At 63.9% G+C, this 27,465-nt stretch overlaps 1 protein-coding gene across 2 annotated transcripts in view; it reads left to right on the top strand.

The window, feature by feature from the left end:
* The first annotated feature begins 611 nt into the window (after nucleotides 1-611).
* Nucleotides 612-27,465, top strand: part of ABLIM2 (actin binding LIM protein family member 2) — a 98,274-nt gene continuing 71,420 nt past the window's right edge. Inside the window, exon 1 of one of the 2 annotated variants that reach the window (XM_070399849.1) lies at nucleotides 612-700. In XM_070399849.1, the coding sequence (XP_070255950.1) occupies nucleotides 691-700 (10 nt within the window). In that variant the 5' untranslated portion in view covers nucleotides 612-690. Of the gene's footprint in view, nucleotides 701-20,695; nucleotides 20,731-27,465 lie in introns of those variants that run through there. The other variant, XM_070399857.1, reaches the window with a different exon arrangement.

Genomic DNA, 27,465 nt, shown 5'->3' with positions numbered 1-27,465 from the left:
CTGGGGTGTGCGGCCCTAGACCTGGAGACAGGAGCCCTGAGCCGGAATCACATGCTGTTCACGCCTCGCCGGGGAAATGGGCATATCCTGCCGCCGCCTCCGACTCCCCCTCTGCAAACGGGTAGGCGGGGGTGGACCCAGTAGGTATTCAAGGCCCTTTGCAACTCCAGGACTCAAGAGCTGCACCAAGCTCGCTTTCCCCTCGGGTGTCCTCCTCGGCGATCCCGGGCTGCCAACAGCTGGCGCCAGTCAGGCAGACAGCCAGGCAACGGTGACAGCTCCGCAGAGACCCACGAGTGGCTGCAGGAGGCCGCAGCGGCGTCGCCTCCTTGCGCATGCGCTAGGCGCGCGGCCTGCCGGGACTTGTAGTCCATCGGTGCGGCGGCTGGGATGTGAAGGCGGAATGATGGGGGCGCGGCGCCTACACTTCCCAGGGTGCGCCCCGCCCGCGACGCGACGGGGGTGGGGCGGGACGGGGCGGGACAACCCGGGGGCGGGGCCGACGGGGCGGAGCCGACGGGGCGGGGCCGGCGCGCCCGGGGTCTGCGGCGAGGCTGCGGGCAGGCGCCGCTGTGCGCGCAGCCGCTGACCTGCGGGCGGTGGGTCGTCGCGCCGCCAGGCGCCGCACCTGCGGGCGGGAGCGCCGGGCTGCAGCCGCACCAGCAGGGCCGACTCGGAGCTGCCGCCGGGATGAGTGCGGGTGAGTGTGGGCACCGTGGAGCGCGCTTTCCCGAGCGGGGTCGCGGCGCAGCGAGGGCGGGGGAGCTGCACCTGCAGCCCGGGGCACGTCGCCCAGCGGTGCCACCCAACTTTTGCTCCCGAGGGCCCGGCGCGCAGCCCCCTCCCTGGCCCCGCGCCCCGGGCACGTAGATCTGCCGCGTGGGCTGGTGACCCCTTCCCAGCGCCCGGGCTGGCGGCTGCGCTGGGCTGTCTGGAAGGCTCCGCTCCTCAGCTTCTCGTTGGGGCCGGTGTCGCCGCAGGTGCAGGAGGCGCCGGGACCCGGGAGGGACGCGGGGCCGCCGCAGACCCTGGCGCGGAGAGCCGTGACGATGACCCGGGGGCTCTGCGGCAGGGGGCGCCGCCCTGGCGCGGTTCCCGCCGCGCCTAGGTCCTGGGTGGAGGGCGCCAGGCCTGTCCCCGGTGCCCGCTCTCGCCCAGGGCGGATCCTGGGCACGGAGCCTGCAGGTGTTTGCGACTCGCCCTCGTCGCTGCTAGCAGCCTGTCGCCTCACCCCTGCGCATCCCCAAGGCTGCCTGCTGCGCAGCACCCACCGGGTCGCGCGCACGGCCTCTGGGCGGCGCTGGAAAATGCCTCATCGCCACAGGCCCGCCGCGCCAAGGGCTGGGGGAAACTGAGGCCGTGGGCCGGGGTCTTGGCGGGGGAGTGTGGGTCATGGCCCGGGAGACCTGGGTTTGACAGCTTCCTGGGGCCCGGCCCTGGGCGGAGGTCTTGCCTGCATTCCCTGGCGGGGAGGGGCTGTCACCCTATTTTTCAGGGTGGGACTGTGCGCTTGAGTCACTTGCTCAGTTCCCACAGCGGGGTGGGGACTCGAACCCGTGCTTCCTGCCTCTCCACAGCCTGCAGTGTGGCCCTTGGCCCTGCTGCAAACACCCGTGGGGACAGCTGCTTCCCCGGAATGGAGGTGGGTTCGGCCTGGGGGGACTGTGTCTCCAGGGAGCCCTCCCTCCTGCAGCGGTGCCCTCCCCCTCCCAGCCCAGGCAGGAGGGATGGAGGCTGTGGGCGCTGGGAGAGTGGGGAGAGCAAGCGGCAGGTGGGGGAGGCTTCCTGCTCTGGAAGAGGACTTCGGGAATGGCCAACGTGTTATCGGGAGCAGGGCAGCCCCAGACTTGGCCCGACCTCCAGGCACATTCAATGGGAGGCGGGGGTAATGGCAGGGTGCGCACAGGGTAATTTGGGGCTTGCTGTGACCATAATTGATACCTCCCACCCTCCTGTAATCATAGGGAGCCCTGGAGGAAGCCCTGGCACCCCCCTGTTGGCGGTAGTCCTGGAAGAGGGGTATGTGGGCATGGGGGCCATGGGGGTCGAGGACGGAAAGAGCAAGGGGCGGGGTTTGAACCGTCGTGCCTGCCTGGTGGTCTGGGCACCCTCCCGGGGGTGGCTTCCTGGTATATAAAAGCAGCACCGCTGGTTACCCGCACACAGTAGGTTCTTATTAGCTTGTGACGGACATTGCTGGGTGGCAGAGTTCACCTCGGTCTTCCTGAGCTGGTCCAGTGCTCTGGACCGGGCAGTGAGCGTGCGCGGCCGTCCACCTGTCCCTCGAGCCCCAGCCCGTCCCAGCCCATCTGCACGGCTGCGGTTCCCACCGCCCTCACGGGAGCCGCACAGCCCCGGCGCCCGCACTGGGCTCAGATGTCTGGCCACTGTGCACCCCCGGCAGGTCAGGGCTCCCGTCATCAGCAAGAGCAGGTCCCCCGACCGCCCTTCCCCACGGGAGGCCGGCATCACCCGGAGCCGGCGCCAGCAGGTGCGTGGAGGCGTCACGTGGTCCAGGCTCCAGCTGCCCCGAGGGCCGATAGTCTACACCTGAGGCAGCCTGGACGCCTCCCCTTGCCTTTGAGCCACTGGGGCTGCGGGAGACGCTCCCGGTTGGGTAACGAAAATGCCCTAGGTGGCTGCGGTGGCGTGGAGGCCCACGCAGTCGCCCACTTGTTTTGTTGCCATGCCGACTACGAGGGGCCAGGGAGATGGTAGGAGATGGCCTTGGGCACCCTCGGATCCCAGTCCAGCGCACTAGCTATGGGCTCCCCTTGCCTCAGTTTCCCCATCGGATAGAGGGAATGCCCTTAGCTCTGCCTGCAGGGGGCGGGGGGGGGGGCAGTAGATGATGAGATGGCAAGTGTGACAGTGGCTTCATAGCATCGCAACCCATGGGGTCACAGCGGGTCAGAGTGGGGCTCAGGGAAGAACCCGAGCTGGGAGGGGCTCCCGTGTCAGCTCTGCCGCCCGTGGGCACCTTGAGCGAGACTCAGGCTCCCTCTGAGCCCGTGACCTCCCTGGGCGGCTGCGGCTGCGGGACACAGGATCCCCGGGGTCAGAGGTTCGTGGGAGCGCGATGCCGTGCTGCCAGGGCTGCAGTAAGGCCGGGGCTGAGCAGTGGAAGTGCAGTCTCCCCCCGTCCTGGAGGCTGGAGGTCCAGGACCAAGGTGTCAGGAGGGCTGTTGGCTCCTCCCGAGGCCCCTCCTTGGCGTGTAGACGGCCGTCTCCTCCCAGTGTCCCCACAGCGTCCTCCTCTGCGTGCGTGTGTCCTACTCGCCTCTTCCTATAAGGACAGCAGGCCTGTTGGATCAGGGCCCATCGCTGTGACCTCATTTGCCTTAATTACCTCCGTGAAGGTCTTCTCTCCAAATGCTGTCGCATCCCCAGGTCCTGGGGGTTAGGACTTTAACATCTGGATGGGGGGCGGGGGGCCAGAGACACGATTCAGCCCAGGACAGGGTGCAGGACCAGGTGGAGAGCCTGGTAGCTGGCTGGCTGCTGTGTGAGCACTGCAGAGCTGGAAGGGACATGGGAGATGCTGGGAGGAAACCGAGGCCTGAGAAGTAAAACCACGGTCCAGGGCCAAGGGGAGTGTGTGGCAGAGCCAGACCGAGCCCTGTCCCCACTCTGGCTGGCGCAGGTCCCCGAGTCTGGAACAGAGAGGCAGGTCCTTCCCTCACCCCAGTGCGGGCAGGGACGCAGCCACCCACGTGTCCCTGTGAGCATCACTGATGACAGCCCAAGTCGGAGCCGCCTCAAGGTGGAGGCAGCGAGGGGGTCGTAGGCCTGTGATCATTCGTTCCATCAACAAATGTTCACTGGATGCCTGCGGTGGGGAGTTGAAAGCTGGGAGAAAATGCTTAAGGAAAGTTACATTTAGGAAACAGTGAGGCCAAACATTGCATGTCATCCTTGACCTGCGCTGTTCAAAAACGGTGGCGGAGCAGAGACTAGGAGACGAGGCCCCTGGTGAGGGGGAGAGCGAGCCGCCCTCCCATCGGCATCTTTCCCGGTTCTGTGACTTTCCCAGAATTCCCTCATTGTCCCACTTTCCTTTTGCCACGAGAATCAGGTGAGAGCGAGAAACCACCGCTTCCAGATCTCAGGCGTGTGTGCTCTGCTGCCGAATCCAGGGCTGGGGAGAGGCCCCCTGGCTGGGCGGGGCGGGCGCCCAGGTGGCAGCATCCTGGAGCCCCTCAGGGTGGTGGCGCGGGTGCCGGCTTCCCTGTGACTCCATCTGATGTCGGTGCCGCAGAAGACAGGGCGTCCAGGCCCACAGAGTCATCAGATGGCGCCTCTGCAAAGGCCGGTGGTGGCCCAGGAGCCCCGGCCTGCTCAGCTCAGCCCTGGCCCCCTGAGCTCCGAGCTGGGGCACTTCCTACCCGTAACCGGCCACCAGGACCCTTTGACTCTGGTTTGTGTCGATGAGGCAGCCTGGGGGCAGATGGCGCATTTTCTCCCATCAAGTCCCGAGTTTGGTGACGGTGGGGAAAGTCCGGTCTTACTGTCCCAGGAAAGTGGGTGTGACCCTCACTACGGGAAGTAGCCTGTCGGACCCCTGACCCTCCAGAGCAGGGGTGGGGAACCCTTTTCCTGCCCAGGGCCGTTTGGGTATTTTAACATCATTCTCGGGCCATACAAAATTAGCCACTAAACATCAGCCTGTGGTATTTGGTCAAACACCTAATGAACTCGCCCCCAATGCCTGGGTGGGGCCAGACCACATGATTTCACCGGCCTTATAGGCCCTGGGGCCGGACGGCCCCCACCCCTGCTCCAGAGCATCCCCTGGGTTGCGGGAGAGCTGTGAGCTGACCAGGGGACATCGCGGTGACAGGAGGGGGAAGGGTCCAGCCCGTGGAGGTGTGTGTCCTGCCTCTGGTCCTCAGGGCCAGGCCAGCCGCCGGGGCTCTGGGCTGCTGGCTGGAAGCCGGACCCCGGATCCCCCCCCACCCCACCCCCCGCACAGACCCAGGCTCCCTTGCACCGCTCACTGCCCCGGCCTCAGCAGGACGTGGAGGGCCTCCCCTGAGTTGGAGTCTCTGGGCTCCAACCCCAGCTCTGCCACCTGCCAGCTCATGGATTGTTGGGCTTCTCTGAGCTTCCAGTGCCGCCTCCCCGGGGTGTCCGTAGGGTCCGAGGGGGCCAGGGCTGAGCCTGCAGGGCGGGGGGCGGGGGGTTAAAGGCAGGTGCAGGCAGGAACCTGTGCGTCAGATCGCAGCTCGCGCTTTCTCATGAGGATGGCGTGGTCTTGCGAGCACCCAGGGGACCGGGAATGTGAGCCAGTCGCAGGGCTGCCCCGAGCCGTGTCCGAGGGCAGCGCAACCTGATGCGCGACTGTTTACCGGGATGTTTCCATTGCCGGGGGGTCGGTCTCTAGGGCGTCGCAGCACCTGCTTCAGTGTCACGGCAGCCGGGCCCCAGGGCGCTCCCCGGGGCCCCCGCCTGGCCAGGCGCTCCTGAGTGAGGTCCGATGGCACTTCTCGGCCACTGGGGTGTCCCCAATGCAAATGGGGACGTGAGTGCCCAGGAGGGCCTGTGGGTGGCCTGGCGTCGCATAACCCCACCTGTAAAGGGCAGCTTTGGGTTTGAACCCCAGTTTGCCCAGACACGTCTCCCCAGCGGGGCAGGCACTGTCCCCCCTCTGTCAGCCGCTGCCAGGGTGGCTTCCTGGCTCCCCACCATATGTGGCTGCGAGTGTGGGATGGATAAGGCTGATCCATTTGGGCGTCATGGCGATGCTTCTTACTGAGGGGGTGGCGCGCACCTCATCTTCTTATTTTTGTAAAATATATTTTTATTGATTTCAGAGAGGAAGGGAGAGGGAGAGAGAGATAGAAACATCACTCATGAGAGAGAATCATGGACCGTCTGCCTCCTGCACACCCCACTTTGGGGATTGAGCCCACAACCCAGGCATGTGCCCTGACCGTGACCTCCTGGTTCATAGGTCGAGGCTCAACCACTGCGCCACACCAGCTGGGCACACACCTCGTCTTCTGACCTGGGCTGTGGAGCACCGCCCGCCTCCCAGGTGTCACCTGCCTGCGCATCCCCGGAGCCTTGGCCTCTGGGGTTCAGGGCTGGGTCGGCCCGTCCAGGGTTCGCAGCTCGAGACAGCGTCTCACCGTGTCAGGCCCCTGTGCCCATGACCTCTGACCCTGCTCAGCCCCACCCTCCCAGGCTTCTGTGTGACCTTGAGTGCCTGTCTTCCCTATTTGTGCCTCAGTGTACCCGTCTGTGAAAATGGGGCCACTGCCATCCTCAGATGTGGGACCCCTGTCTGCCGACATTGCTGTCCCCTCCACGTCCCCAGAGAGATCCTGCGGGTGTGAGGCTGAGCGGCTGGTTCAGGGAGACATGTGCGTAGGCGTGAGTCCTCGGCCTCCTCCGCCAGGCAGGTCTCCGGGATACTTTCCCTTTGCCCTCAATGCCGAGGCTGCTGGTGTTGGGGGCTCTGGACAGCCTGGCAGGGCAGTGGCATTGGATCCGGAGCTGGCAGAGTTGGGGGGTGGAAGGTGTGCTTGGAGTTCTGTGACCCCGCTTTTCCTTTGGTTCACCGACAGCAAGCCCCACCGGGCGCCTCGTGCCCTCAGTGGGCTTCCGGGCCGTGGGGGGCGGGGTGGGGGTGGCGCCCAGGGGTACACCAAACGGGCTCTATTGACAAACGGTGCCTCGGGGCTCCGTGCACGCTTCCCTCGCTGAGGATTTGCAAGCGCGAGGGGGCAGGCTGGGCGACTGGGAAAGCGCGGTGGTTTGGGGACAAGCACACCTGTTGGTTCCATTGTCACCTGCTAGTTCTGTTCCTGCTTCACTGCTCTCTGCCCCCTACACGGTGCGAGTTACAGCCCCTGCTTTCCCGATGGCTCCGGGCTGTGGGTGTCAAGGGCCTGAGGCCCAGAGAGCGCAGGAGGCAGGCGGGGCAGCCTGCACCACAGCACATACAGCCTCCAGGCTCACACGCGGCTCACACCGCCTCCAGGGCTCACAGATGGCCTCACACCACCTCCAGGCTCACACATGGCTCCCCAGGACTTACATGGGGCCTCCAGGCGCGCTCTCTCTCTCTCTCTCCCTCTCTCTCTCTCTCTCTCTCTCTCTCGCGCGCGCGCGCACACACACACGGCCTCACACAGCCTCCAGGTCTCACACAAGGCCCCCCAGGGCTCCAGGCACAGCCTCCAGGCTTGCACGTGGCCAGGGCTCATGGCAGACCTGAAATTGCCCCCTGGGGCCACTGTGGCATCAGCTGACACAGGGCTGGGGCCGGCCTTCCTCCCAGCTGCTCAGTCCCATGCACAGCTCCTGTCCAGCCCCCAGAGAGAGGACAGCTGCAGTGACTAGTGTCCGGATGGTGGGTGCTCCTGTGCTTGGGCGTCCAGTCCCACTCGAGCCTCACTGCAGCAGCCTGGTCCCCACTGCAGCCACCCAGGCCTCACTGCAGCAGCCTGGTCCCCACTGCAGCCACCCAGGCCTCACTGCAGCAGCCTGGTCCCCACTGCAGCCACCCAGGCCTCACTGCGGCCGCCTGGTCCCCACTGCAGCCACCCAGGCCTCACTGCGGCCGCCTGGTCCCCACTGCAGCCACCCAGGCCTCACTGCGGCCGCCTGGTCCCCACTGCAGCCACCCAGGCCTCACTGCGGCCGCCTGGTCCCCACTGCAGCCACCCAGGCCTCACTGCAGCAGCCTGGTCCCCACTGCAGCCACCCAGTCCTCACTGCGGCCGCCTGGTCCCCACTGCAGCCACCCAGGCCTCACTGCAGCAGCCTGGTCCCCACTGCAGCCACCCAGTCCTCACTGCGGCCACCTGGTCCCCACTGCAGCCACCCAGGCCTCACTGCGGCCGCCTGGTCCCCACTGCAGCCACCCAGTCCTCACTGCGGCCGCCTGGTCCCCACTGCAGCCACCCAGGCCTCACTGCAGCCGCCTGGTCCCCACTGCGGCCGCCTGGTCCTCACTGCGGCCGCCTGGTCCCCACTGCGGCCGCCTGGTCCCCACTGCGGCCGCCTGGTCCTCCCCACGCACAGCAGCCGGCCTCCTCCTTCGAGTGGGGCGAGTGGGGTGCAGTTCTTCCCCTGACTCTGGCTTCTCCATCAGAGGACCGGGGTTTGGGGAGATGATCCGGCAACTCGACTCCAGCCCCCAGAGCGAGAAACCGGTGCCCAGTGTCACTGCAGCGCTGGCCGTCCCGCTGGTGTGGCGCCGGCCAGAGCTGGGCCGCGCCGGCCCCGCCGGTGGTCCTCACACAGGCTGCCCTGGGCGGGCGTCATGCGTGTTGTGCGGAGCAGGGGGTGATAGCTCAGCCGCCACCTCCGTTTGCAGACATTCCAGGCCAAGGACTCACAGCCGGTCCCTCTGACCCTCTCTTCCTCCTGGGGCCTCGGTGTCCTCGGGATCTCACAGGAAAACGGCAGCCCCGCGGCCCCGGTGGCGCTACAGTGGGCGTGGGGTTCTGAGAGGGGAGCCTTGCAAGGACCCCCCTCACGGCCCCACTTCCTTGGCAGCGAGTTTCAAGTGAATGAAGAGGACCCGCCTCTGCCCGCAGCTGCTTCGCTGTAGGTTCCGAGTGACCAGGGCCGTGGGCGCAGGTGGTCTCCCTGGAGGTGACCCCAGGGGGCGTGGCAGGGGGCGGCCGCTGCCTGTGAGACTCCGGGTGCTGTAACGGAGCCCCAGTTCCCTGCCTGAGGCAGTGGCCCCTGCACAGCGGCATCGGCCACACCTCACCCCGAGTCGTGGCCTCTAACTCAGGGCGCCCCTGAACCCCAAATGTTTGTGCAGCTGTGAATCAGCCACACGTGCAGGGTCTGGAGCCATGCCCACGCTAGCTCTGGGGCACAGTCCCCCTGCCCCCTGGGTGTGGGAGCGGGCCAGCACGGTCTGGTATCCCCCGGTTCTGAGGGAGCCCCATGCTCCCTGCTCAAGCCCAGAGGCTCACGGGCCTGCAGGGCCTCGGACAGGCCTCCCCTGCGGTTCTGATCTGAAACTGAGCCTGGCCTGCCCAGTGCCGGGGAGCAGTTGTGGGTGCAGAGTTACAGCCGCCTCCACGCGTCCCGTGGAGCTCAGACATCAGGAAATGCGATACGTGTGCACGGGGCCCAGCGTCCAGCCGGGGCCCGCCGCCTCCCGGGTACAGTGTGGGGTGCAGTGCCGGTGGGTGCTGAGGGTCCAAGTGAGGATGGTGCTGCCAGCGCTCCCCAGCCGTCTCTGCAATCTCCCGGGGAGGACCCCCGGACTCTGTGCCTGGACTGCTCTCCTGCCAGCCCTCTCAGCCACCCTCTAGTTCCCTCTCCGGCCAAGCGAGGGGGGGAGAGGGGGGCCCACACGTTCTGGGGCTGCCATACGCTGCCTCTTCTCCTCCCCCTCGGCCCCCTCCCGCACCCACCCCCCTCCTAACCATGTCTGTGACGGCAGCAGGGCCACCTGTGACAGAACTAGGAGGAGTGAGCATATCTGAGCCCTTGGAGCGGGGGCCGGGGGGAAGGGGGGGCGCGGCAGGGGGGCCCTGGAGGAGGCACGTTGCAGCCCAGCGCAGGAAGGTGTTCTAACCAGTGATGCCCTTGGAGGGGGAGCGGGGGGAGAAGGGAGTCGCCCCATCCCTGGAGGTGCTGCACCACGGAGGGTGGTTGAAGCCTGTGTCGGCACCACGCGCTGCCTGCGGAGCTCAGGGAGCCTCTGACCCGCCTCCCCCGCTCCGTGGCTGCCGGCATCCCTTGGCTCCTGGCTGGGTCCCTCCCACCTTCAAGGCAGCACCTCCAAACCTCGGTGCTGTCCGCACAGCGCCTGCCCCTCAGTGTGTGTCCAGTCCCGGCCTCCCTCCCGGGAAGATGCTCAGGGTGGCATTTAGGGCCACCCGGATAACCCGCAAGCACCTGCCTCAAGCTCCTTCATTTAACCCATCTGCAAAGACCCCCCCCCCTTTAAAAAACCGCCTGAGGTCCCAGTCGCAGGACTAGGGCGTGGGCATCTTTGAGGGCCTCTCCGGGGACCCCAGGCAGCCTCTCCAGCATCCTCTTCCTGGAACCACAGCTCTCCCCGGGGCCTCTCAAACGGCTGAGGGTCTGAGAGAAGGACTCATCGTGCGATAGAGATGTTACTCTCCTCTCAATGCAGATATCCCCAAACCCGCAAGCTGGACGCGGTCGCAGGCTGCCGACGTGTGTGTGCGCGCTCGGGGGAGCACCAGGCAGGGGTGCGGAGCCCTCAGTAGAATCCTGCCCTTTGAGGGAATCCGCCTCTGGAAACGTCTGGGGAAGGCTCGGCGCACAGGCTCGGGGTGGGGGCTGCCACTCCGCACGCCAGCGTCCGCCACAGTGAGTCACCACCGCCCGGGGCAGAGGTTCTCAAACTCCCGGGGCCTGTGACCCCCCCACACAGACGGCTTGAGGACCCCAAAGAGATTTTGTCTAACTGACTCTATTGATATTCACGGCATTCCAAGTTAAAGTGGAAAAAGTCTAATGTGTGTGAACCCGTGAGGCAGAATGACACCCTCTGTGTGGCCCTGTGCGTGTTTTCAGTGACCGGACTGGCACGGTTGTGCGGCTTCGCAAATCTCATTACTCTCCGGCTTAATGGACGGCAGCTGGAACCTCGCGTCCGGTCCGTGGCCTCTGGACAGCTCCGCCGGACACAGGGGAGGGAGTGGGAGTGAACAAGGGACGTCTTCATCTTATTACAATGGTTTTGGCTTGGCTGACCCCTGACTCGGTCTCGGGGATCCCAGGGGTCCCCGGACCACACTTGGGGAACTGCGGATGGAAGATGGGATATTACGTGGTCATCAGCATTAGGAAAATGTGTCGATGCCGGTGGCAAATGAAGATACGGGATCTAGAATCTTAGACACAGTTTCTTCGCTACAAACCGTGCAGAGAAGACACTAGAAGAAAACGCATCGCGATGCAGGAGTGACCCTCCCGCCTGCTGGCTTATTCTTTCCCGCTGACTCATTTGCACATGGGAAGAAGGGACAGTTGCTTTTCCGGAGGCTCCATCTGAGAGCAGCGGTCTCCCTGGCCCCGGCGGCCCGTGCAGAGGTCACCGCGTCCCCGGTTCTGGGAGGTGGACTCCCGTGGAGGAGGGCCGTGGGCGGCCTTGCCATGCGACCAGCACAGGGCGTTAACGTGCCCTGTGTGTGTCCTCTTGTGAGAATGTATCTGTGGCTTAAATGAGAGGATGTTCTGAGCAGGTTCCAGGGCCGCTGGCGGGGAATTGGGAGCTGGTCTGAGATGGCGCGTGTGCCCTCAGCGGGAATGCCTGCGCCCGCTGGGCTCCGGCAGAGCTAAGTATACCCTGGGCTGGGCTGGCCACGGAACCCCAGCCCCACGCGGCGCTGACTGGCCCCCGGAAGTGATTGATTGGGCTCATCAAGGCGGTGTCTGCAGTTTGTGGAGCATTTGGTGACGCTGGGCATGGCGGAGAGGCTGTGCCGGCTCGGGCTCCGGTGCCACCAATCCTTGTGGTGTGGGGACCGCTGCTTCCAGGGTGCAGACCAGGGTGCTCGGACCAAGACGGGGAGGCGTACCTTTCCCAAGATCTCTTGGCTGGTGGGGGGCAGGTGGGGTTCCGCCGCCTGGCCCTGCTCTGGGAGCACCCCGCGCAGCCTCCCCCGAGAGCACGTCTCCCCACGGGTTCTTCCCCTTTTTCCCGATGAAGGTGCCTCCGGGGGTTCTGGCAGCTGCAGCAGGGGTGACGGCTCTGGGCAGTGTCACTCGCGCATGCTCTCAGGGTGCGGGGTGCTTCCCGTGACTGCTGGGGACACGGGGGCAGGTGATGCCCGAGGACCCAGCTGGGGCCGGTGGAGCACGTGAGCTCAGTCAGCGTCGTTTCCTGGTGCTGAGCTTCCTCCCTCCCCGCCTCCCTCCCTCCCTCCCCTCCCTCCATAACCTGCATCTGATGTGGGTCAGCTCGGGCCCAGCTGTCTGCCACCCGACCCGGTTCTGCGCACTGAGTCCCCCCCACACCTCAGCCTGCAGGGAGCCTGCCTCCTGCGGCCTGGGTGGCTGGGACCATGTCACCACCTGGGAGCTGTGGAGGGGGCAGCATTCTCAGGGGACTTGTCAGGAAACCTCCCTTTTCTTACGGCCCCGCAGCTGCCAGGTGGGCACCTTACACGGAACATCTTGCTGGAAACTGGGGGCTTGAGGGCCTTTCCGCCCCCCTGACCCCCCAGGGGTGCAGCTCAGAACTTGGGCACTTTTCCCCTGACCGGGGTACCCCCGTGGCCCAGTAGGAGAGCTCAGCAAGGCTTTGCTCTGGATTTGGGGGGACAGCCGGGGCCTCAGCCTGCCTGCCTGCCACCACCCTGCAGGAAGAGCGCTTCTCCCTGGACCTCCCCCTCCAAGTTCCTCCCCCTCAGAGGACGTGCCTCTCCTCGCGGTGTCTGATACCAGAAAGGACACCCCCTTCACAGAAGACCCTCCCCCGGCCCCAAAGGCAGGCCCCATCCTGGTCTCATGGACAGTCACGTCCTCTAACATATAAGCAGCCAACCCTGTACCCATGGCAGGGGCGGGGGGCAGATGTGGTGGTTTCACGTGAGTGTGCCCACCCGTGGCCGGGTGCTGGGGGTGACCCACATGTAGTTCTTCCCTCCAGCAGCTCCCAGACTAAGGGAAAGGCAGACAGTACGTGATGAAAACACACCATGAGAAAGCACTTTTCAGGAGGCCGCGGGGACAGAGGAGGTGGTTAGTGAACCTGCCAAGAGAGAGAAATCCTGGCAGGCTTCCTGAAGGAGGTGACATCAACCATGTAGGTGCTAGCCAGACAAAGCAGTGGGAGAAGGCCATCCAGCAGCAGGTGCAGGGCCCCAGAAATGAGAGTGGAGGGAGGGTTTGAGAAGCATCATCTGTGCCCCTGCCCCAGGCCTGTCCCTAGGTGAGGTGTTGGGTGCGGCAGGGCCCCACAGCCCACTGCCTCTCGTGCACTGGGTCTTCTGCACCTTGCATGGCGCCTTGCTCATGCTAGGAGCTCAGTGCCCATGTGAGGAGCCGACGAATCTCTCGGCTTCTGCACGGGCGAGGAGGGGAGGGGAGCAGGGTGACCCTGGCTCTGCAGGGTGCAGACTCCTGGGTGCTCTGCTGGATGTGAGCGGGGCCCAGGAGCACCATTCCAGGCTGAGCCAGGTTTGGGGGTGTTGGTGTCACAGTGCGGCCAGGGCTCAGAGGACGTACTTGTCTGTCCCCATCTGTGGGAGAGGCAGGCGGTGCCCCCCTGGAGGGGAGACAGGTGCTGAGGCTCCATCCTGGTCCCCTACATGCCTGCTGAGCTATTTTATTTATTAATTTTTAGAGAGAGAGGAAGGGAGAGAGAGAGAGAGAGAAGCATCGATGTGAGAGTGAAACATCAATCTGCTGCCTCCTGCACACCCCCCACCAGGGATGGAGCCCGAAACCTGGCATGTGCCTAGGCCGGGAATCAAACTGTGACCTTTTGGTGCTGGCGATGATGCCCAACCAATCCGAGCCGCTGCTGATCAGGCGGGCAGGGCCCGAGGGGGTAGCGGCACGTCCGGCCTGGACCAAGCAGGGCTCCAGGCGAGGCCTGGTGGAAGCCTGGGCCCCTCCCTCCCACGCAGCAGGCACGCCCGCTGCCCTCCCCCCCTTGGTGCCCAGCTGGGCCGAGCCTGTCATTTCATTGGCGAAGAGCAGACAGGTTGAGACAGCACTGGCCTCTGACTCTCCATCTTGTTGCCCCTGGGGGCCCTTTGGGTGCTAGAAGGTGAGGGCGATCCATGAAGCTGGCGTCGGACACATGCCTGCTGCCTCTGAGGGGCAGAGCCCTGGCAACGGCTGCGGTGCCCGCCTGGACGCTGGGCCATTCTGTGCCGGCCGGGAGGGTGATGTCGGGGCAGCGGGGTGAGGCCCAGGGACCCTCGCGCCCGGACGTGCAGCCGGCGGGGAGCTGGTCGTGGCAGCCGCAGCGGGGCCTCTGGGCCACATGGACCAACCAGACGCAGGCTCAGGGAGGGCTCCGGGGCGCACCGAGACCCCCCAGCGCCTGCCTCGCTGCCCCAGTTCTGGGAAGGAGGCTATGCCAGGAATAGAACCTGCTATTTCCCACGGCTCCGCCTCACGGGGGCCCTCGAGGCCGGGATCTGGCTTCAGGGAGAATGTACGGGGTGACCTGCTGCTCAGGAGCCGCTCTGCAGTCTGTGCTCCCGACGAGGGAGCCGCCACCGGCCGCAGGTTCAGGGGTTCAGGGGTTCAGGGTCCGGGAAGCTTGGTCCCGAGCGTGTGGACGAAAGAAGTGTCCGCGGCTCCCGCACACAGACCCAGGCCCGGCTGACTCCCTGTGCGTGGCCCTGCCTTCCCAGGCTCGGTGCATGTCCCCCCACTCCCCGCTCCCCAACCCCCTCCATTCTCCTCCGTGGCGTCTCCCCCGCAGGCCTCAGCTTCGCGGGAAACTCATCAGCCCTGCGTGCGACTCTGTTGAGTGGGTTTTCCGTGGCTGATTTCCACGTTCTCTTTCCTTCACTGAGTGGGAAGTGCTTTTTTATTTTATTTTAATTTTGTTTATTATTGTGGTCAAACAGACACACATAGAACTCCCTTGGTGATGAAGCCCAGGTCGGGAGCATCAGGCGCACTCGCACTGCTGTGCAGCCGTCACCCCTCCACCTGCAGAAATGACCCATCTTCCCAAGTGACACTCTGTCCCCATTAAATAACTCCCCGCCCCCTGCACCGCCAGCTCCGTCCTGTCTCTGTGAATCTGACTCCCTAGGGACCTCCTGTGAATGCCACCGCAGGGTGTGTGTCCCGCGTGACTGGCTTATCTCGTCAGCACGCTGTCCTCCGAGTCCACCGTGTTGTGGCAGGTGTGGGTGTCCTTCCTTTTACGGCTGCACGTGCTCGTGCTCCCCGGTGTGTGTCCTTCCCGCCGCCGATGGGCACTGGGCGGCCCTCACCGTTGGCTGTTGTGAACGATGCTGGGGGACAGACCCCTGCTTGGCCGGTGCTGCTCCGAGGGGCCGTCCTGCTGGCTCTCCTGACCCCCTCCCCCCCCACTGAGCCACGCGCTCGGCCACTGTCCGGCCGTCTGTGCCCTGTCCCTCGCTCCTCCAGAAGGGACCGTGGGGTCCCAGGCTCAGAGTCCTCCGAACCACCCAGCGCCTGCCGGCCCCTCCGGGCTAGTGGCCCCGGAGAGCAGAGAGCGCAGCCTGGGCCCCGAGGCCTGAGCCGACCCCTGGCCAAAGCTGCAGGCTGCCCCAGGCCGCGAGGTGTAAATTTAGCCTCGCAGCTGGAAAATGTGCCGCACCCTCCTTCCTGCGCTTCCCTCTGCCTGGGAACGTGAGTCAGAGGGAGCCATTGTTGTCAGGTCCCCGCGGGCCCCCCAGTGTCCGGTGACCCAGGGATTCCACGGGCGAGGGACCCCTGACCCACACAGCTGGCCCTGGGTGGCGGGGAAGGGGGTGTGTGTGTCGGCGGGCGAAGCCCCTCCATGCCCGGCTCAGCGGGCCCCTCCCTGCTCTGCTCTGGAGTTTTGCTGCCTGAGGTGCAGACAGCACTTGGCACCATTTATAAAATTGTGCTAAAATAAACCAACATGGGATTTGCCACCTCAGTTGTCGCTGAGTGCCCAGGTCCATGGCATTGGCACCGTCACGCGGCCGTCACCACCACCATCTCCAGGCTCCCCATCTTCCCAAACTCCCCCCTCTCCCGCCCGCACCGTCTGCTGCTGCCCCGTGGGGCTGACTCTCGGACCTCCCGTCCGTGGGGCTGGCTCCCGGACCTCCCATCCGTGGGGCTGGCTCCCGGACCTCCCATCTGTGGGCCCACAGTGCTTGTCCCGTGGCTGCTGCTCTCCCTCAGCACCGCTCACCCCACAGCAGGGGCCAGTGGCTTCCCCTTTGCGGCTGGATAGTGTTTCCTGTTCGCCCATCAGTGGACACTGGGTGGCTCCCACCTCTGGCTGCTGTGCGCGATGCCGCCGTGACCCCGGGGGCGCAAACCCACGGCTTTGGTTTTAATAGTCGGGCAGTGCTCTGTGACAGTGACCTCGTACCGTCCTGGGTCCCGCCCCCAGCAGGGACCGGTGTCCGGCCCAGCAGAGCACTTGATATGTGGAACTTCACGCACCCCTCACCGCAGCCCTGTGAGGTGGGCGCTCCCGTGTCCCCAGTGTACAGATGGGGAAACTGAGGCCAGCACGGTGGCATGACTTGCCTGCGCTGCCAGCCTCGGAGCTGGGTGCCGGGTACTCAGTGGAACCCACATCATCACTTCTTGCAGGGCGTTCCGTTGCCATGTGCATTGCCCCGTCCTCAGTCGTGCGTTCAGACATGGCGTGGGCCTACTCTGCGCTTGCCCTGGGCTGAGTGAGACACCAGGCTGGGTGCCACCTCCAGGAGCTGGCAGGACGGGAGCCTGACTCACACAGGCAAAGAATAGGCGAGCCACTGTCCAGGCCTGCACAGGTCCACAGGGGTGTGCGTGCAAGTGTGTGCATGTGTATATGCACCTGTGTGTATGTGTGCATGTGTGCAGTGGGGTTACATCTGTATGTGCGTGTGCACATGTACATGTGTGTACACCTATGTGTATGCATTTGTATGTGTGCACGTGTGTGTGTGTGCCAACTCTGGTTACAGCTGGGGAAGCAGGCCCAGGCGAGGAGGGGTTTCCTCAGTGGCAAAGCCAGGTGCTCTGGTCCCAGGTGCTCTGAGCCCAGGTGTTCTGGTCCCAGGTGCTCTGGTCCCAGGTGCTCCGGGCCCAGGTGCTCCGGGCCCAGGTGTGTCTGTCGCTGAGGTCCATCTCAGGATCTTGGAAGGTGAAGCAGAGGGTTCTGCTCAGTCCTGTTCCCAGTGGCATTGTTTTCCTCATCAGTTTGTCCCCAACTTTTAATTCTGAGAACTTCTGAGCACGGAGAGAGCTGCAGAAAGGAGCAGCGCCCTGGCACCTTGCCCTGCCTTCACCGGGCAGGCTCCCTCTCCTGAGCCGTTGAGTTAGCTGCCTCCGGACACTGGCCCCTGGGCGGCTGGTGCACGTGGTACCGACACGCCTCCCCATAGAGCCCGCGTCCCCCGCCCCGAGATGTCCTTCACAGGCCCATCTTCTCCTCCAGGACCCAGTGCAGGAGCACCACTGCAACCGGTTATTGTCTGTGTCGTTAGTCTCCTTCATTCTAGAATGTTCTTCCTCCGTGACGCTGACACAGGAAGAGTGCGGCCTGCTGCGCCGTGGGATGGGTCCGTGTCTTGGTGGCGGGAGCAGGCTGAGCGGCGTTGGCAGGAGGCTCCGTGGGGACTGGGAAGATCTGTCCGGCGGTTGTAATGCTTCTCGTCTCCTAAGCAGCTGGGAGATGAATGGAGTGAGTGCCAGGGCCGGGCCTGCAGTGACCAGTGGGCAGCGTGGGCGGTCAGGGAGCGAAGGTCCAGTTAGAATGTGGGGCGGAGGCTGTGCCAGGAGGAGGGGGGGCGGGAGGGGGGAGCACCGGGGCCACTGAGGCCTCCCTAGAACCCCCTACCCCTTTCCTTTCTGGTCACAGCCGCTTCCTCAGCCCCCCGCGAGCCAGACTGCTCATGGCAGGTGGGGCACGGGGGGAGGGGGCGGGGGGGAGAGGCCGTCATGACGCCCAGCCGCCAGGACACCCTCCTCGGGTTGGGGGAGTCCTTCTGGGCACTGTGAGCCCCCCCCCCTTCCGCCGTGCAGTGGGCACCTTTCTGTCTTTTCTTTAAAGCATTGTAGTTTACCCTGGGCCCCCGCCCTGCAGGGATGTATGGTGTGGGGTTAGGATAGAACTTTCTACGCGGCAGGTGGCGACCCATTTACGGGCCCAGAATCAGATTAGTGGGCCACGGCGGTTACGTAAGTCGAACTGAATAGAGAAGCAGCAGAGCCCAGCGCGGGAGCGAGGGTTTGGTACATATTCACGCACCGTCCACACCAGGCTGAGGAGTGACTCCCCAGTGCGAGTCCTCACCCCGGCCTCTGCGCGCCGCATTCGGAGAAGACTCTTTGCCGCTGGGCGTGAGCCCAGGTGCTGAGATGGGAGGGGGTCCGGGTGAGCCCTAAATGCAGCCAGTGTCCTTGGAGGAGAGACAGAGGGAGGCTGCAGACAGACACACAGACCAGAGGGGACGTGGCTACGGAGGCAGAGATGGGAGGTGCGGCCACGAGCCACGGATGCCGGTGGCCCCTGAAGCTGGCAGACAGGGCAGGGCCCCCCAGCCTCTGAAGGGAGGGGCCTGCCCACGCCTGGTTTTCGCCCAGGGAGACCCGTTTGGGCATCTGGCCCCCCGAAGGTGGAGAGAGTAAGTGTGTGTTGTTTTGAGGCCCCCGTTTGTGGTGCTTTCTCACGGCGGCCCCAGCAAGCTGAGCCACGAAGGAATCGGCCATCAGGGTCCTCGCGTTGGCCTGCGGCCGGCTGGGCTCAGCTGGCCAGGCTGCCCAGGGGGTGGCCCGGCCCATCTCACACCTTCCTCCTGGGACCCGCAGGCAGAGTGTTCTCCCAGTGGAGCGGGTGCGAGGTCTGCGGCCCAGACGCTGCCTGGTGCACTGTCACCACCCCCGTGCCATTGGCCAAGACCAGCCTGTGAGCAACACCCGGTTCTGGGACCGGACGCTGCCCTGTGCCCCGGATGCCAGCAAGGGCGAGGGTGCAGGGAGAGTGGGACCCCGTGCACCCACAGGGGCGCACACCGGTGTGCCGGCCACCTCCGATCGCACGGCCCTTCCTGTGTGCTGACGCCAGAGCCATGTTGAAGCCACAGCCAGTGAAAGGGAGCCCGGCTTCAAGTGCATGGTCCTAGGACCCGGGACCCCGAAGTTCACGGGTTTCAGGGCCCCGGCTCCGTTTCCCTGTGACCCCGCCCCTGACCTACATCTGGAAGGTGTGTCAGGTGTGAGGAGGGCAGGATGGGAGCTCCAGTCCGACACAGGTCACACACAGCGGACCCCCCGCCCCCGCCGGACTCTCGGGCTCAAAGCCTGCGACCCGTCACGGTCACACACCGGCTCATCCGCCGTCCCTGCTCAGTGCCTCACGGGGAAGGAGGATGGGAGTCCCGCCTGGGGATGAGGCGGCCCGTGGACTGTTGTCACTGTCACCGCATCGTCCCTGCCCTGAGCTGGGCACGGGCCCGCAGGGCATGGGCAGCAGAATAAGTAAGGGGAAACGTCTCATTCATAACGAAAGGATGGCACCCTCTGCCGTGGATGCGTCATTTGTACCACGCGTGGGCCCCTGGGCTGGGCCGTGCTGCGCCAGGAGGCCTTGCTGGCCTGTCCACTGGGCGCGTCTGGCCTCGCCCATCCACTGGGCGCGGCTCCTGGAGGTCAGACTGGGCAGCCAGGGCCCCGCCCCCACTCCCGAGCGCTGACGGGGAGGCGCCCACGGGGCACGTCACTGAGGTAACCCTCACACCTCCGAGCTGCTCCTCGTCCGTCCCGGGTGGGAACTGTGACTGTGATGCCCCCGCGGCTCTGCAGTGCGTCCTGGCCCGGCCCGCTCCTGGCTGGGTCTGCACACGCCACACGCACCCGGAACCGCGATGATGCCGGGGGCTTGCTCGCTGCGGCCACGGGCTGGGTCCAGGGCCGTGCGGCCGCTCACACTGCGGGCGGGTCAGAAATGTGTTCGCCTCCCAGGATGTTAGAGCCGAAACCAGCAGAGGACAGGGCACGCCTCGGGGACCAGGGCGTCAGCCAGACTCAGGCAGGGGCCCAGCACAGTAATTCTTTAAATACACACACACACACACATACACACACACATTGATTGATTGATTTCAGAGAGGAAGGGGAAGGGAGAGAAAGAGAGAAACATCACTGATGAGAGAGAATCATTGATTGGCTGCCTCCTGCACGCCCCCCACTGGGGATTGAGCCTGCAACCTGGACATGTGCCCTGATCGGGAATTGAACCCGGGACCTCCTGGTTCATAGGTCGACGCTCAACCACTGAGCCACCCGGCCGGGCCCAGCGCTCTTTCATGCCCACGGGTCTCCCATTAGTCACCCGAGCATCCTAGGCCTCAGTTTCCCCCCAGGGCATGGGGCCGTGTAGAATAAATGAATGGGAAGTAGTCCCTCTAGATCCATGTCTACTCAGAGCCCTGTCGTGGGGCCTCACTCGGAGTGAGGGTCCCCGCAGATGTACTGAGATGAGGTGGAGATGGCGCCATCCTGCTTCGGGTGGCCCTAAGCCCATGCGGTGCCCTTATTAGAGACGGAAAGGACACACAGGCGCCGGCAGAGGCCTCCTGAGGACAGAGGTGGAGATGGGAGCGATGCGGCCACCGGGCCAGGACGGCTGGAGCCACGGGGGCCGGAAGAGGCGGGGAGGACCTTCCCCGGACCTCAGGAGGGAGCCGGGCCCGGCCCCCACCAGCCTCCAGGACCGAGAGCGCCGTGTCTGTGGCTGAAGCCCCGCGTGTGGGCTGTTGGGCAGCCCAGCCCCTGGCAGAGACGAGTGGTTGGGAGGGCGTGGGAGCCGCTCTGCTGCCCCTGGCATGCGGGCAGCGAGTGTCCCGCCCCTCTGCCCCTCCCCCACCATCAGAGCCCCTTTCCGGGAGCCCAGAAACAGGTGCGCCGCGGAGCCTGGCCGTCTATTTCAGGGTGTGGGCACCAGGGCGGCAGCGGCCACGTGACCCTCTGGGTGTCCGTCCGAGCCGTGCTGGCCGCAGAGGCGCCCGCACCAGCCCAGCTGCTGCCCGCAGCCTCCACGGTGCCGCCCTCCGGAGAGGCCACGCTCCATGGGGATGCCCGGCGGGGAGACGGGTAAGGCCCCAATCCGCCCTGTGCATGAGACCGTCGCCGGGAGGAAGGCGCGTTTTTCTAACGGGGAGTCTTGGGCCCCAGGAATAAGCTTTGGGGGCCCGGCAGGAAAGGAGGCGCCCAACTGAGCTCCACTGTTTATGAACGTAGGGGCAGCACTTATGAGCGCCGACTGTATGCCAGGCTTTGGGACTTTGTGGAGTGGCCCATTTTACAGGTGAATAAGCTGAGACTCAGGGAAGGTGAGGTGGGGGCACCGGAGCGAGATCTGGCTCCAGCGCCCTTTGACCCCCACTGGGCGGAGTCCCGGGCCCACAGCCTCTGCACCAGCCCCTCCCTCCTCCTTCCCTCCCTTCTTGTCCTTTAAGGCGGGGCTCTCAGTCCGGCCTTTTGCTCCCCGGGGGCCACTTGGCAAAGTCTGGCGGCATTGCTGGTTGTCACAGCTTGGGGGCGGCGGGTGCTCCAGGCATGGGGGGCAGGGACGCTGCTCAGCTCCCCCCGGTGCCGGACGGCCCAGCACAGGGTTGCCCGGCCCCGAATGTCAGCTGAGCTGAGGTGAGAGGCCTGCTTAAGGAATATCATAAAAACCAGTCCTCCCGGGGTTGACACGAGCAACAGGGGCATCTGCAACGTAGATAAAAACAACCGGTAGCTTCTCATCGCTCATCGCAGTGAGGACGCCTGGAGGGGACGGCTCCGGACTCGGGACTTGGGAGCGGAGACGAGTGGGGATGGGGTGGAGGAGGGGTGGGGGACGGAGCCTGGACCCCCAGGGGCAGAGATTGGGGTGCACAGGGAGCACCTCTGTGAGCCCGGGGTGTGCAGGGGTGGGGTGCAGCCTCGTCTCGATCCTGAAGCGCTCCCACCCTGGTCCTGAGCCTCTGTCCGGGCACGAGGCTCTGTGCCCGGTGGGCGCCTCCGCTCTGGGCCTCGGGGCAGAGCCTTCCCCTCAAGGGCACACTCCTCGGCCAGAGGGTCTGTCCGGACGCAGGGCCAGGCCTGTGTACACCCCCCGTCAGCGCCGTGCGCGCCAGGGTTTGTATTGACGGAGCAGCTCTGGGCTGGGACAGTGCCCTCCCTCTGGCCTGACCCCACCGCGCCCTGGTCATGTCACCGGAAGGCAGCCTGGCCCAGAGCGGGTCTGCCCGGGGCTGGCCAGTAGTGTGCGGGTGCCTGACTTTGTTCAGGACAGATTTCGTAACACGAGTCCTGGTGATTTTTAATATGTTTTTATTGATTTCATAGAGGAAGGGAGAAGGAGAGAGAGAAAATCATCGATGAGAGAGAAACATAATGGATCTGCTGCCTCCTGCACCCCCCCCCTCCCCCATAGGGGATCGAGCCTGCAACCCGGGCATGTGCCCTGACCGGGAATCGAACCGGCGGCCTCTTGGTTCCTGAGTCGATGCTTAACCGCTGGGCACCCCGGCCGGGCCTGGTGATTTTTAGAGGACGTTTATTAAGGGGACAGGGAAGCAAGGAGGGGCTTGGGCTAGAAGAAGCCACGGGAGAGGGACGAGGTGGGGAATGGGCTCAGGCGGGCTGCTCTGGCTCACTAGGAAGTCAGAGGAAAGGGAGCCTTGGGGACGGGGTCAGGGGGTGAGCCCGGGATGAGCTGCCGCTGCCAATGCCCCCCTGGTTGCAAGTCTCGTGGGGTCCCCTAGCGGGTGTGCCTGAGCGGGGAGGAGGGGGCGATGGCACCGCGTGCTCCTGGGAGGAAGAACGCACCGGGACCTCCGTTTTAAGGGTGTTGAAGGCTGGGGGTTTAGAAGAGTCTCAGGGGAGGATCCCAATAGAATAGTCATCCGTGTTATGCTGATGTGCCAGAATGAGACTCATTGCCCAACTCCACCTGTCCTGTGTGGTTGGCACAGTGGCACCAGTTGGAGTCCTGCTGCCCGTCTCCCTGAGTAGGTGTCCCTGGTTACAGAAGAGAGGATTTTGCGATTGACTAGTTGGCTGTAAACTGCTTGGCCCTTTAGCTCTGCCTCAGTTTCCCTAGTCTCTTGTCCCGGCTTTCCGGCCTGTTTCATCGGGGCTTGTCACTGCCCGGGGCCCCAAGGGCCCCATCTGTAAAGGGGTGACTGTTCCTCCCTCCAGGGTGTCAGAGTGAGCACAGCAGACACTTGGATTTGTTTCCCGAAGCCGGTGGCCGGGGCTCCCCGCCAGTGGGCCCGACTCGCCCCCTGCGGACCGGCCTCGGGCTCCAGTTGGCTTGGGCTCAGGTGACGTCTCCTGGCCTGGCTGGTGTGCTGATGGTTCTGAAAATACCCTGGACTCCCAGAGCTGAGCCATGTGACGGTGTCCATTTCTCCAATGGAATTTCCACGCTGGAGGTGGGGCAGGGCCCCGCCCAGCCGGGGACACTGTGTCCTTCACGCCCTGTTGCGTTTCCCCCGGACGATGGCCAGTAACGCCAACGGCAAAGAGCAGACGGGACTGCAGTGCAAACAGACACCCCCGTTCCCGGTTCGCAAATGAAGCCGTGGCATCGCGTGATAAAAATAGCCGCGAAGGAAGCGAGGTTCTGCTCACATAGAGCTCTGTAAGCGCAGAAACTAAAAAACCAAAGACTTCTTAGAAGAAAACAGGGAGAGGTCTTTGCGATCTCAGTGAGGCAATGGTTTCTTTTCTTTTTAAAAAATATGTTTTGTTTTTTAATTGATTTCAGAGAGGAAGGAAGGGAGAGAGAGAGAAATAGAAACATCAGTGATGAGAGAAAATCACCGATCGGCTGCCTCCTGAATGCCCACGCTGGGGATGGAGCCCACAACCCGGGCAGGTGTCCTGAATGAGAATCGAACTGACAACCTCTTGGTGCGTGGGACGCCGCTCAGCCGCCCGAGCGGCACCAGCGGGAGGCAGTGGACTCATCAACATGGCACCGAGAACACGAGCAGCGCAGGAAGTATACATGAGTTCGATTTCGTCAACATTAGACACTTTTTTGTGGCAAACAACCTTATGAGGAAAATGTAAACACGGCTCACAGAATGGGAGGTAGCATTTGCCAGTCATGTATGTGATAAGGCAGCGGTTCTCAACCTGTGGGTCGAGACCCCTTTGGGGGTCGAATGACCCTTTCACAGGGGTCGCCTGAGACCATCGGAAAACACATATATAATTACATATTGTTTTTGTGATTAATCGCTATGCTTTAATTATGTTCAATGTGTAACAATGAAAATACATCCTGCATATCAGATATTTGCATGACGATTCATAACAGTAGCAACATTACAGTTATGAAGTAGCAATGAAAATAATTTTATGGTTGGGGGTCACCACAACATGAGGAACTGTATTAAAGGGTCGCGGCGTTAGGAAGGTTGAGAACCGCTGTGATAAGAGAACTTGTGTCAGGAATATAGAAACGATGGATAAACGAGTCATAAAAAGACATTCCAATTAAAGGGGCCAAGGACCCCAACAGTTGTTTCCCCAAAGAAGACACAGATGAGCCCCGCTTCCCTGTGTCCCGCCGAGAAGGACGGGTCCCTGTGGCTTTAGTGGAGCTGCAGTCAGAGCCAGTGCCCAGCGTCTCTGTTCCATGCGCCCGGGAGTCCAGGCCTGCGTCAGGCTGGCTCAGTTTGTGCCCAGCTGCCGTCCATCAGCCCGGTGCCTGCGGGGCCCCCAGGGCCATGGGCCATGCAGCTGTGGAAGGAGCACGGGTGGGTGCGGAGCCAAAGGAACCAGAGAGCCAAGAGTGAGCCACGAGCCAAGAGAGCGAGCGCCGGGGTTTAGGGGAGTGTGTATTCCCCAATTCCCGTGACCTTGCAGTGGCCACACCCATGCTGGCCCCTGATCTCGGTTCCCAGGTGTGACTGATGGGCACCTTCCCTGGTCACCCACCTTCACTGCGCATGCGCCTATCCCCCTTTGTTGGACACCCCCCCCCCCCCCCCCGCCCCAGTGACCTGCGGGAATGGGCCGGGGGTTCCCTGGGGGCAGGGTGACGTTGCAGCTTCCTGGTGCGGCTGCCAGATGACATGCCGATGGTGTCTGGTCTCCCCTTTGCTCCTTCCTGTGATTCATTACCAGCGAATTACAAGAACCATCTGGAGGTCAAGACTGCGGCCCCATCTCAAAGGCCTGGGCAGGAAGGGGCAGCGGTGACTCTGAGCTGGCCAGTGCCTGCCTGGGGGCGCGCTGGCAGGTCCCCGAGCCCCGCGAGCTCCCTCCCTGGGGTGTCCTGTGGCAGAGGCCTAGCTCGGCCCACAGACCGACCCTCTTGGTGGGAGTTGACGGTGGGTGTGGAACCCTGCGGCCCTGGTTCGAATCCTGGCTGTGCTCTTCCAGCTCGTGACCTGGGTTGGCAGTGGAGTTGCCGAGCGCAGTGCCCGACACACCCGGGCACAGGCCCCGAAAGAGGACGATGCCCAGAGGCTGTGACTCACCCCTGCGGGGCCCTGCGCGGGGCTCGAGTCACCCGGCGCGTTGCCTGCTTCTCATTAGGTTTAAGGGACATTTACTAGGCATCTGCTGGGTGCTGGGCTCTGGGCGAAGGTTGAAGAACCAGGCGAGGTCACTGGCTGACCCAGGGGGGCCGCCTGGCCAGTGGCAGTGTGACCCAGCCAGGCACAAGCACGGGCCTGGGAGCCCAGAGACCCGAGTCCTGGCCCGGCCTGCTGGGCCCTGGCATCTCCCCGTGTGTGTGTGTGTGTGTGTGTGTGTGTGTGTGTGTGGTGGGGGGCGGGGCGGCGGTGATTGGCCCAGATGCCCGCTAAGCCTGACCTTCCGGAATGCCACCCATGAGATCCTCAGATGCCTCTCTGGTCAGGAAGGGCTGCTCTTCCGGGGATGAAATATCATCCTCGGGGTGTGGGTGGCGAGGGCGCCGGGACCAGCTGCTTGAAGCTTGAGTTGTCCCCGGAATTGCCGGGAGCCTGGGCTGGAGCCCGTGGGAGCCATGGCCAGCCTGTGCTTCCGTCGCTCACGGCCATGTCTCTCCCAGCTGCTGCCTCTGGAAGGAGCCCCCCACCCGCTAACACCCTCTGAGCCCCCACCATGTGCCAACCTGCCCCGTCACCACCCTCAAAACAGAGGGGCGGGTGCAGAGCAGACTTAAGGAGGGGAGGACACAGCATGCGGCTCCCAGGCCCCGTCCCTGGCGGCAGAGGACCCGCCGTACCCGCGGGGCCATGGGGAGGGGCCCCAGCGATCGCCGGGCATCTGCCCTCGGTCCCCGTACATGCCTGTGCCTCCATCCAGAGCTGAGCCCCCCGTCGGGGGGGCGTGTTCCCAGTCCCAATCCTCTCCATTCCCAGCAGGCCCGGGGCTGCAGTTCCATTATCACCGGATTACACAGCCCCGGCCCTTGAGGGATTGATCCAGCCACTGGGTGCGCTCCGTGTTATCACAGCCAGGGACCCGGCAAACCCAATGTTAGAGCCAATCTGGAAATTACAGTGAAACCAATCTGCCGCCTTGGTGTGTGGTCTCCAATGTGATGGTTTCTCCCAATCTCTCTCCCTCTCTCTCTCTCTCTCTCTCTCTCTCTCTGACAAATTTTGCAGACTATTTCTTAGAGCGGGTATTTCTAGGTTACAGAAAAGTTGAACAGCCCTGGCTGGTATGCTCAGTGGATAGAGTGTCCGCTCGAGGACTGAAGGGTCCTGGGTTCGATTCCAGTCAAGGACACATACGCGGTTGCAGGCTCGACCCCGGGCCCTGGTCGGGGCGCGTGCGGGAGGCAACCCATCGATGCGTCTCTCTCACATCCATGTTTCTCTCCCTGTCTCTCCCACTCCCTCCCACTCTCTAAAAACCAAGGGGACATATCCTCAGCAGAGGATTAACAACAGCAAAAAAGCAGTGTTTCCGAACCAACTTTTTTAAAAGAAAAGTTGAACAGAAAGTAGAGCATTCCCAACCATGTCCATTGTTAACCCCTCGTAGGCGGGGCTTTCCCTGCAGCTGGTGACCCTGTTCTATGCATCATGTTAACTGAAGTGGGCGCAGGGGCGCTCCTGGTGCTGGCATTCTCTGGGTTTGGACAAATGCATACGACCTGTGTCCACCATCACAGGGTCACGGAGCCATTTCTCTGCCTGAGAGTCCTCCGTGCTCCCCCTGTGCTCCCCCCTCCTCTCCCCACCGACAAGCACTGAGTATTCACTGTCTCCGTAGCATTGTCTTCTCCCGCGTGCCCTGTGGTTGGAAGCAGTGAGTGGCCTTCTCGGGTCGGCTTGTCACTTAGCAACACGCATCTACGTGTCCTCCACGCCTGCTCGGGGTCTGATGGCTCATTTCTTGATAGTTCGTTTCTTCCTCTTTTTTTTTTTAAGAGAACATTATTGGGTAAGTCACAGAGGTGGGGAAAGTCATTCCTAGAAGAAATGGGCTTAGGAAACACGTGGTGGAGGCACAGGAAGGGCCCTTGGAGCATGGGGGTAAGGAAGCTAATGGCATATGCTTCGGGTGGGAGGGGGAGGGGGAAGGGGGAAGGGGGAGGGGAAGGGATGGGCATGCTCCCGGGAGGGAGGGTGCACTGGGTTCTTCGTCCTAACGGCTTTAAGGTTGGAGATTTTTTTGTGACATTCACACACCAGACAGAAATCGTGGCCAGAGCTGCATCGCTGTCTGGGAGCTGCGTGGAGAGAACCGTGCCATGCGCGGTCCTGGTCATTCTTGCCGCGGCCACGTGCCAGCAGGGCCACCTCTCTGGGCCTCAGCTGGCTCAGCGGCAGCAGCAGCAGCAGCAGCAGCACTTAGTCCGCCGGCTGCTGTAAGGGGTGG

Source organism: Myotis yumanensis, unplaced genomic scaffold, assembly GCF_028538775.1.
Source record: "Myotis yumanensis isolate MYYU_CA2020_CCGP unplaced genomic scaffold, mMyoYum1.0.hap1 SCAF_1, whole genome shotgun sequence".
In the NCBI taxonomy this organism is placed as follows: domain Eukaryota; kingdom Metazoa; phylum Chordata; class Mammalia; order Chiroptera; family Vespertilionidae; genus Myotis; species Myotis yumanensis.
The sequence above is the reverse complement of the archived record's forward strand: the minus strand, read 5'-3'. Positions and strand labels throughout refer to the sequence as shown.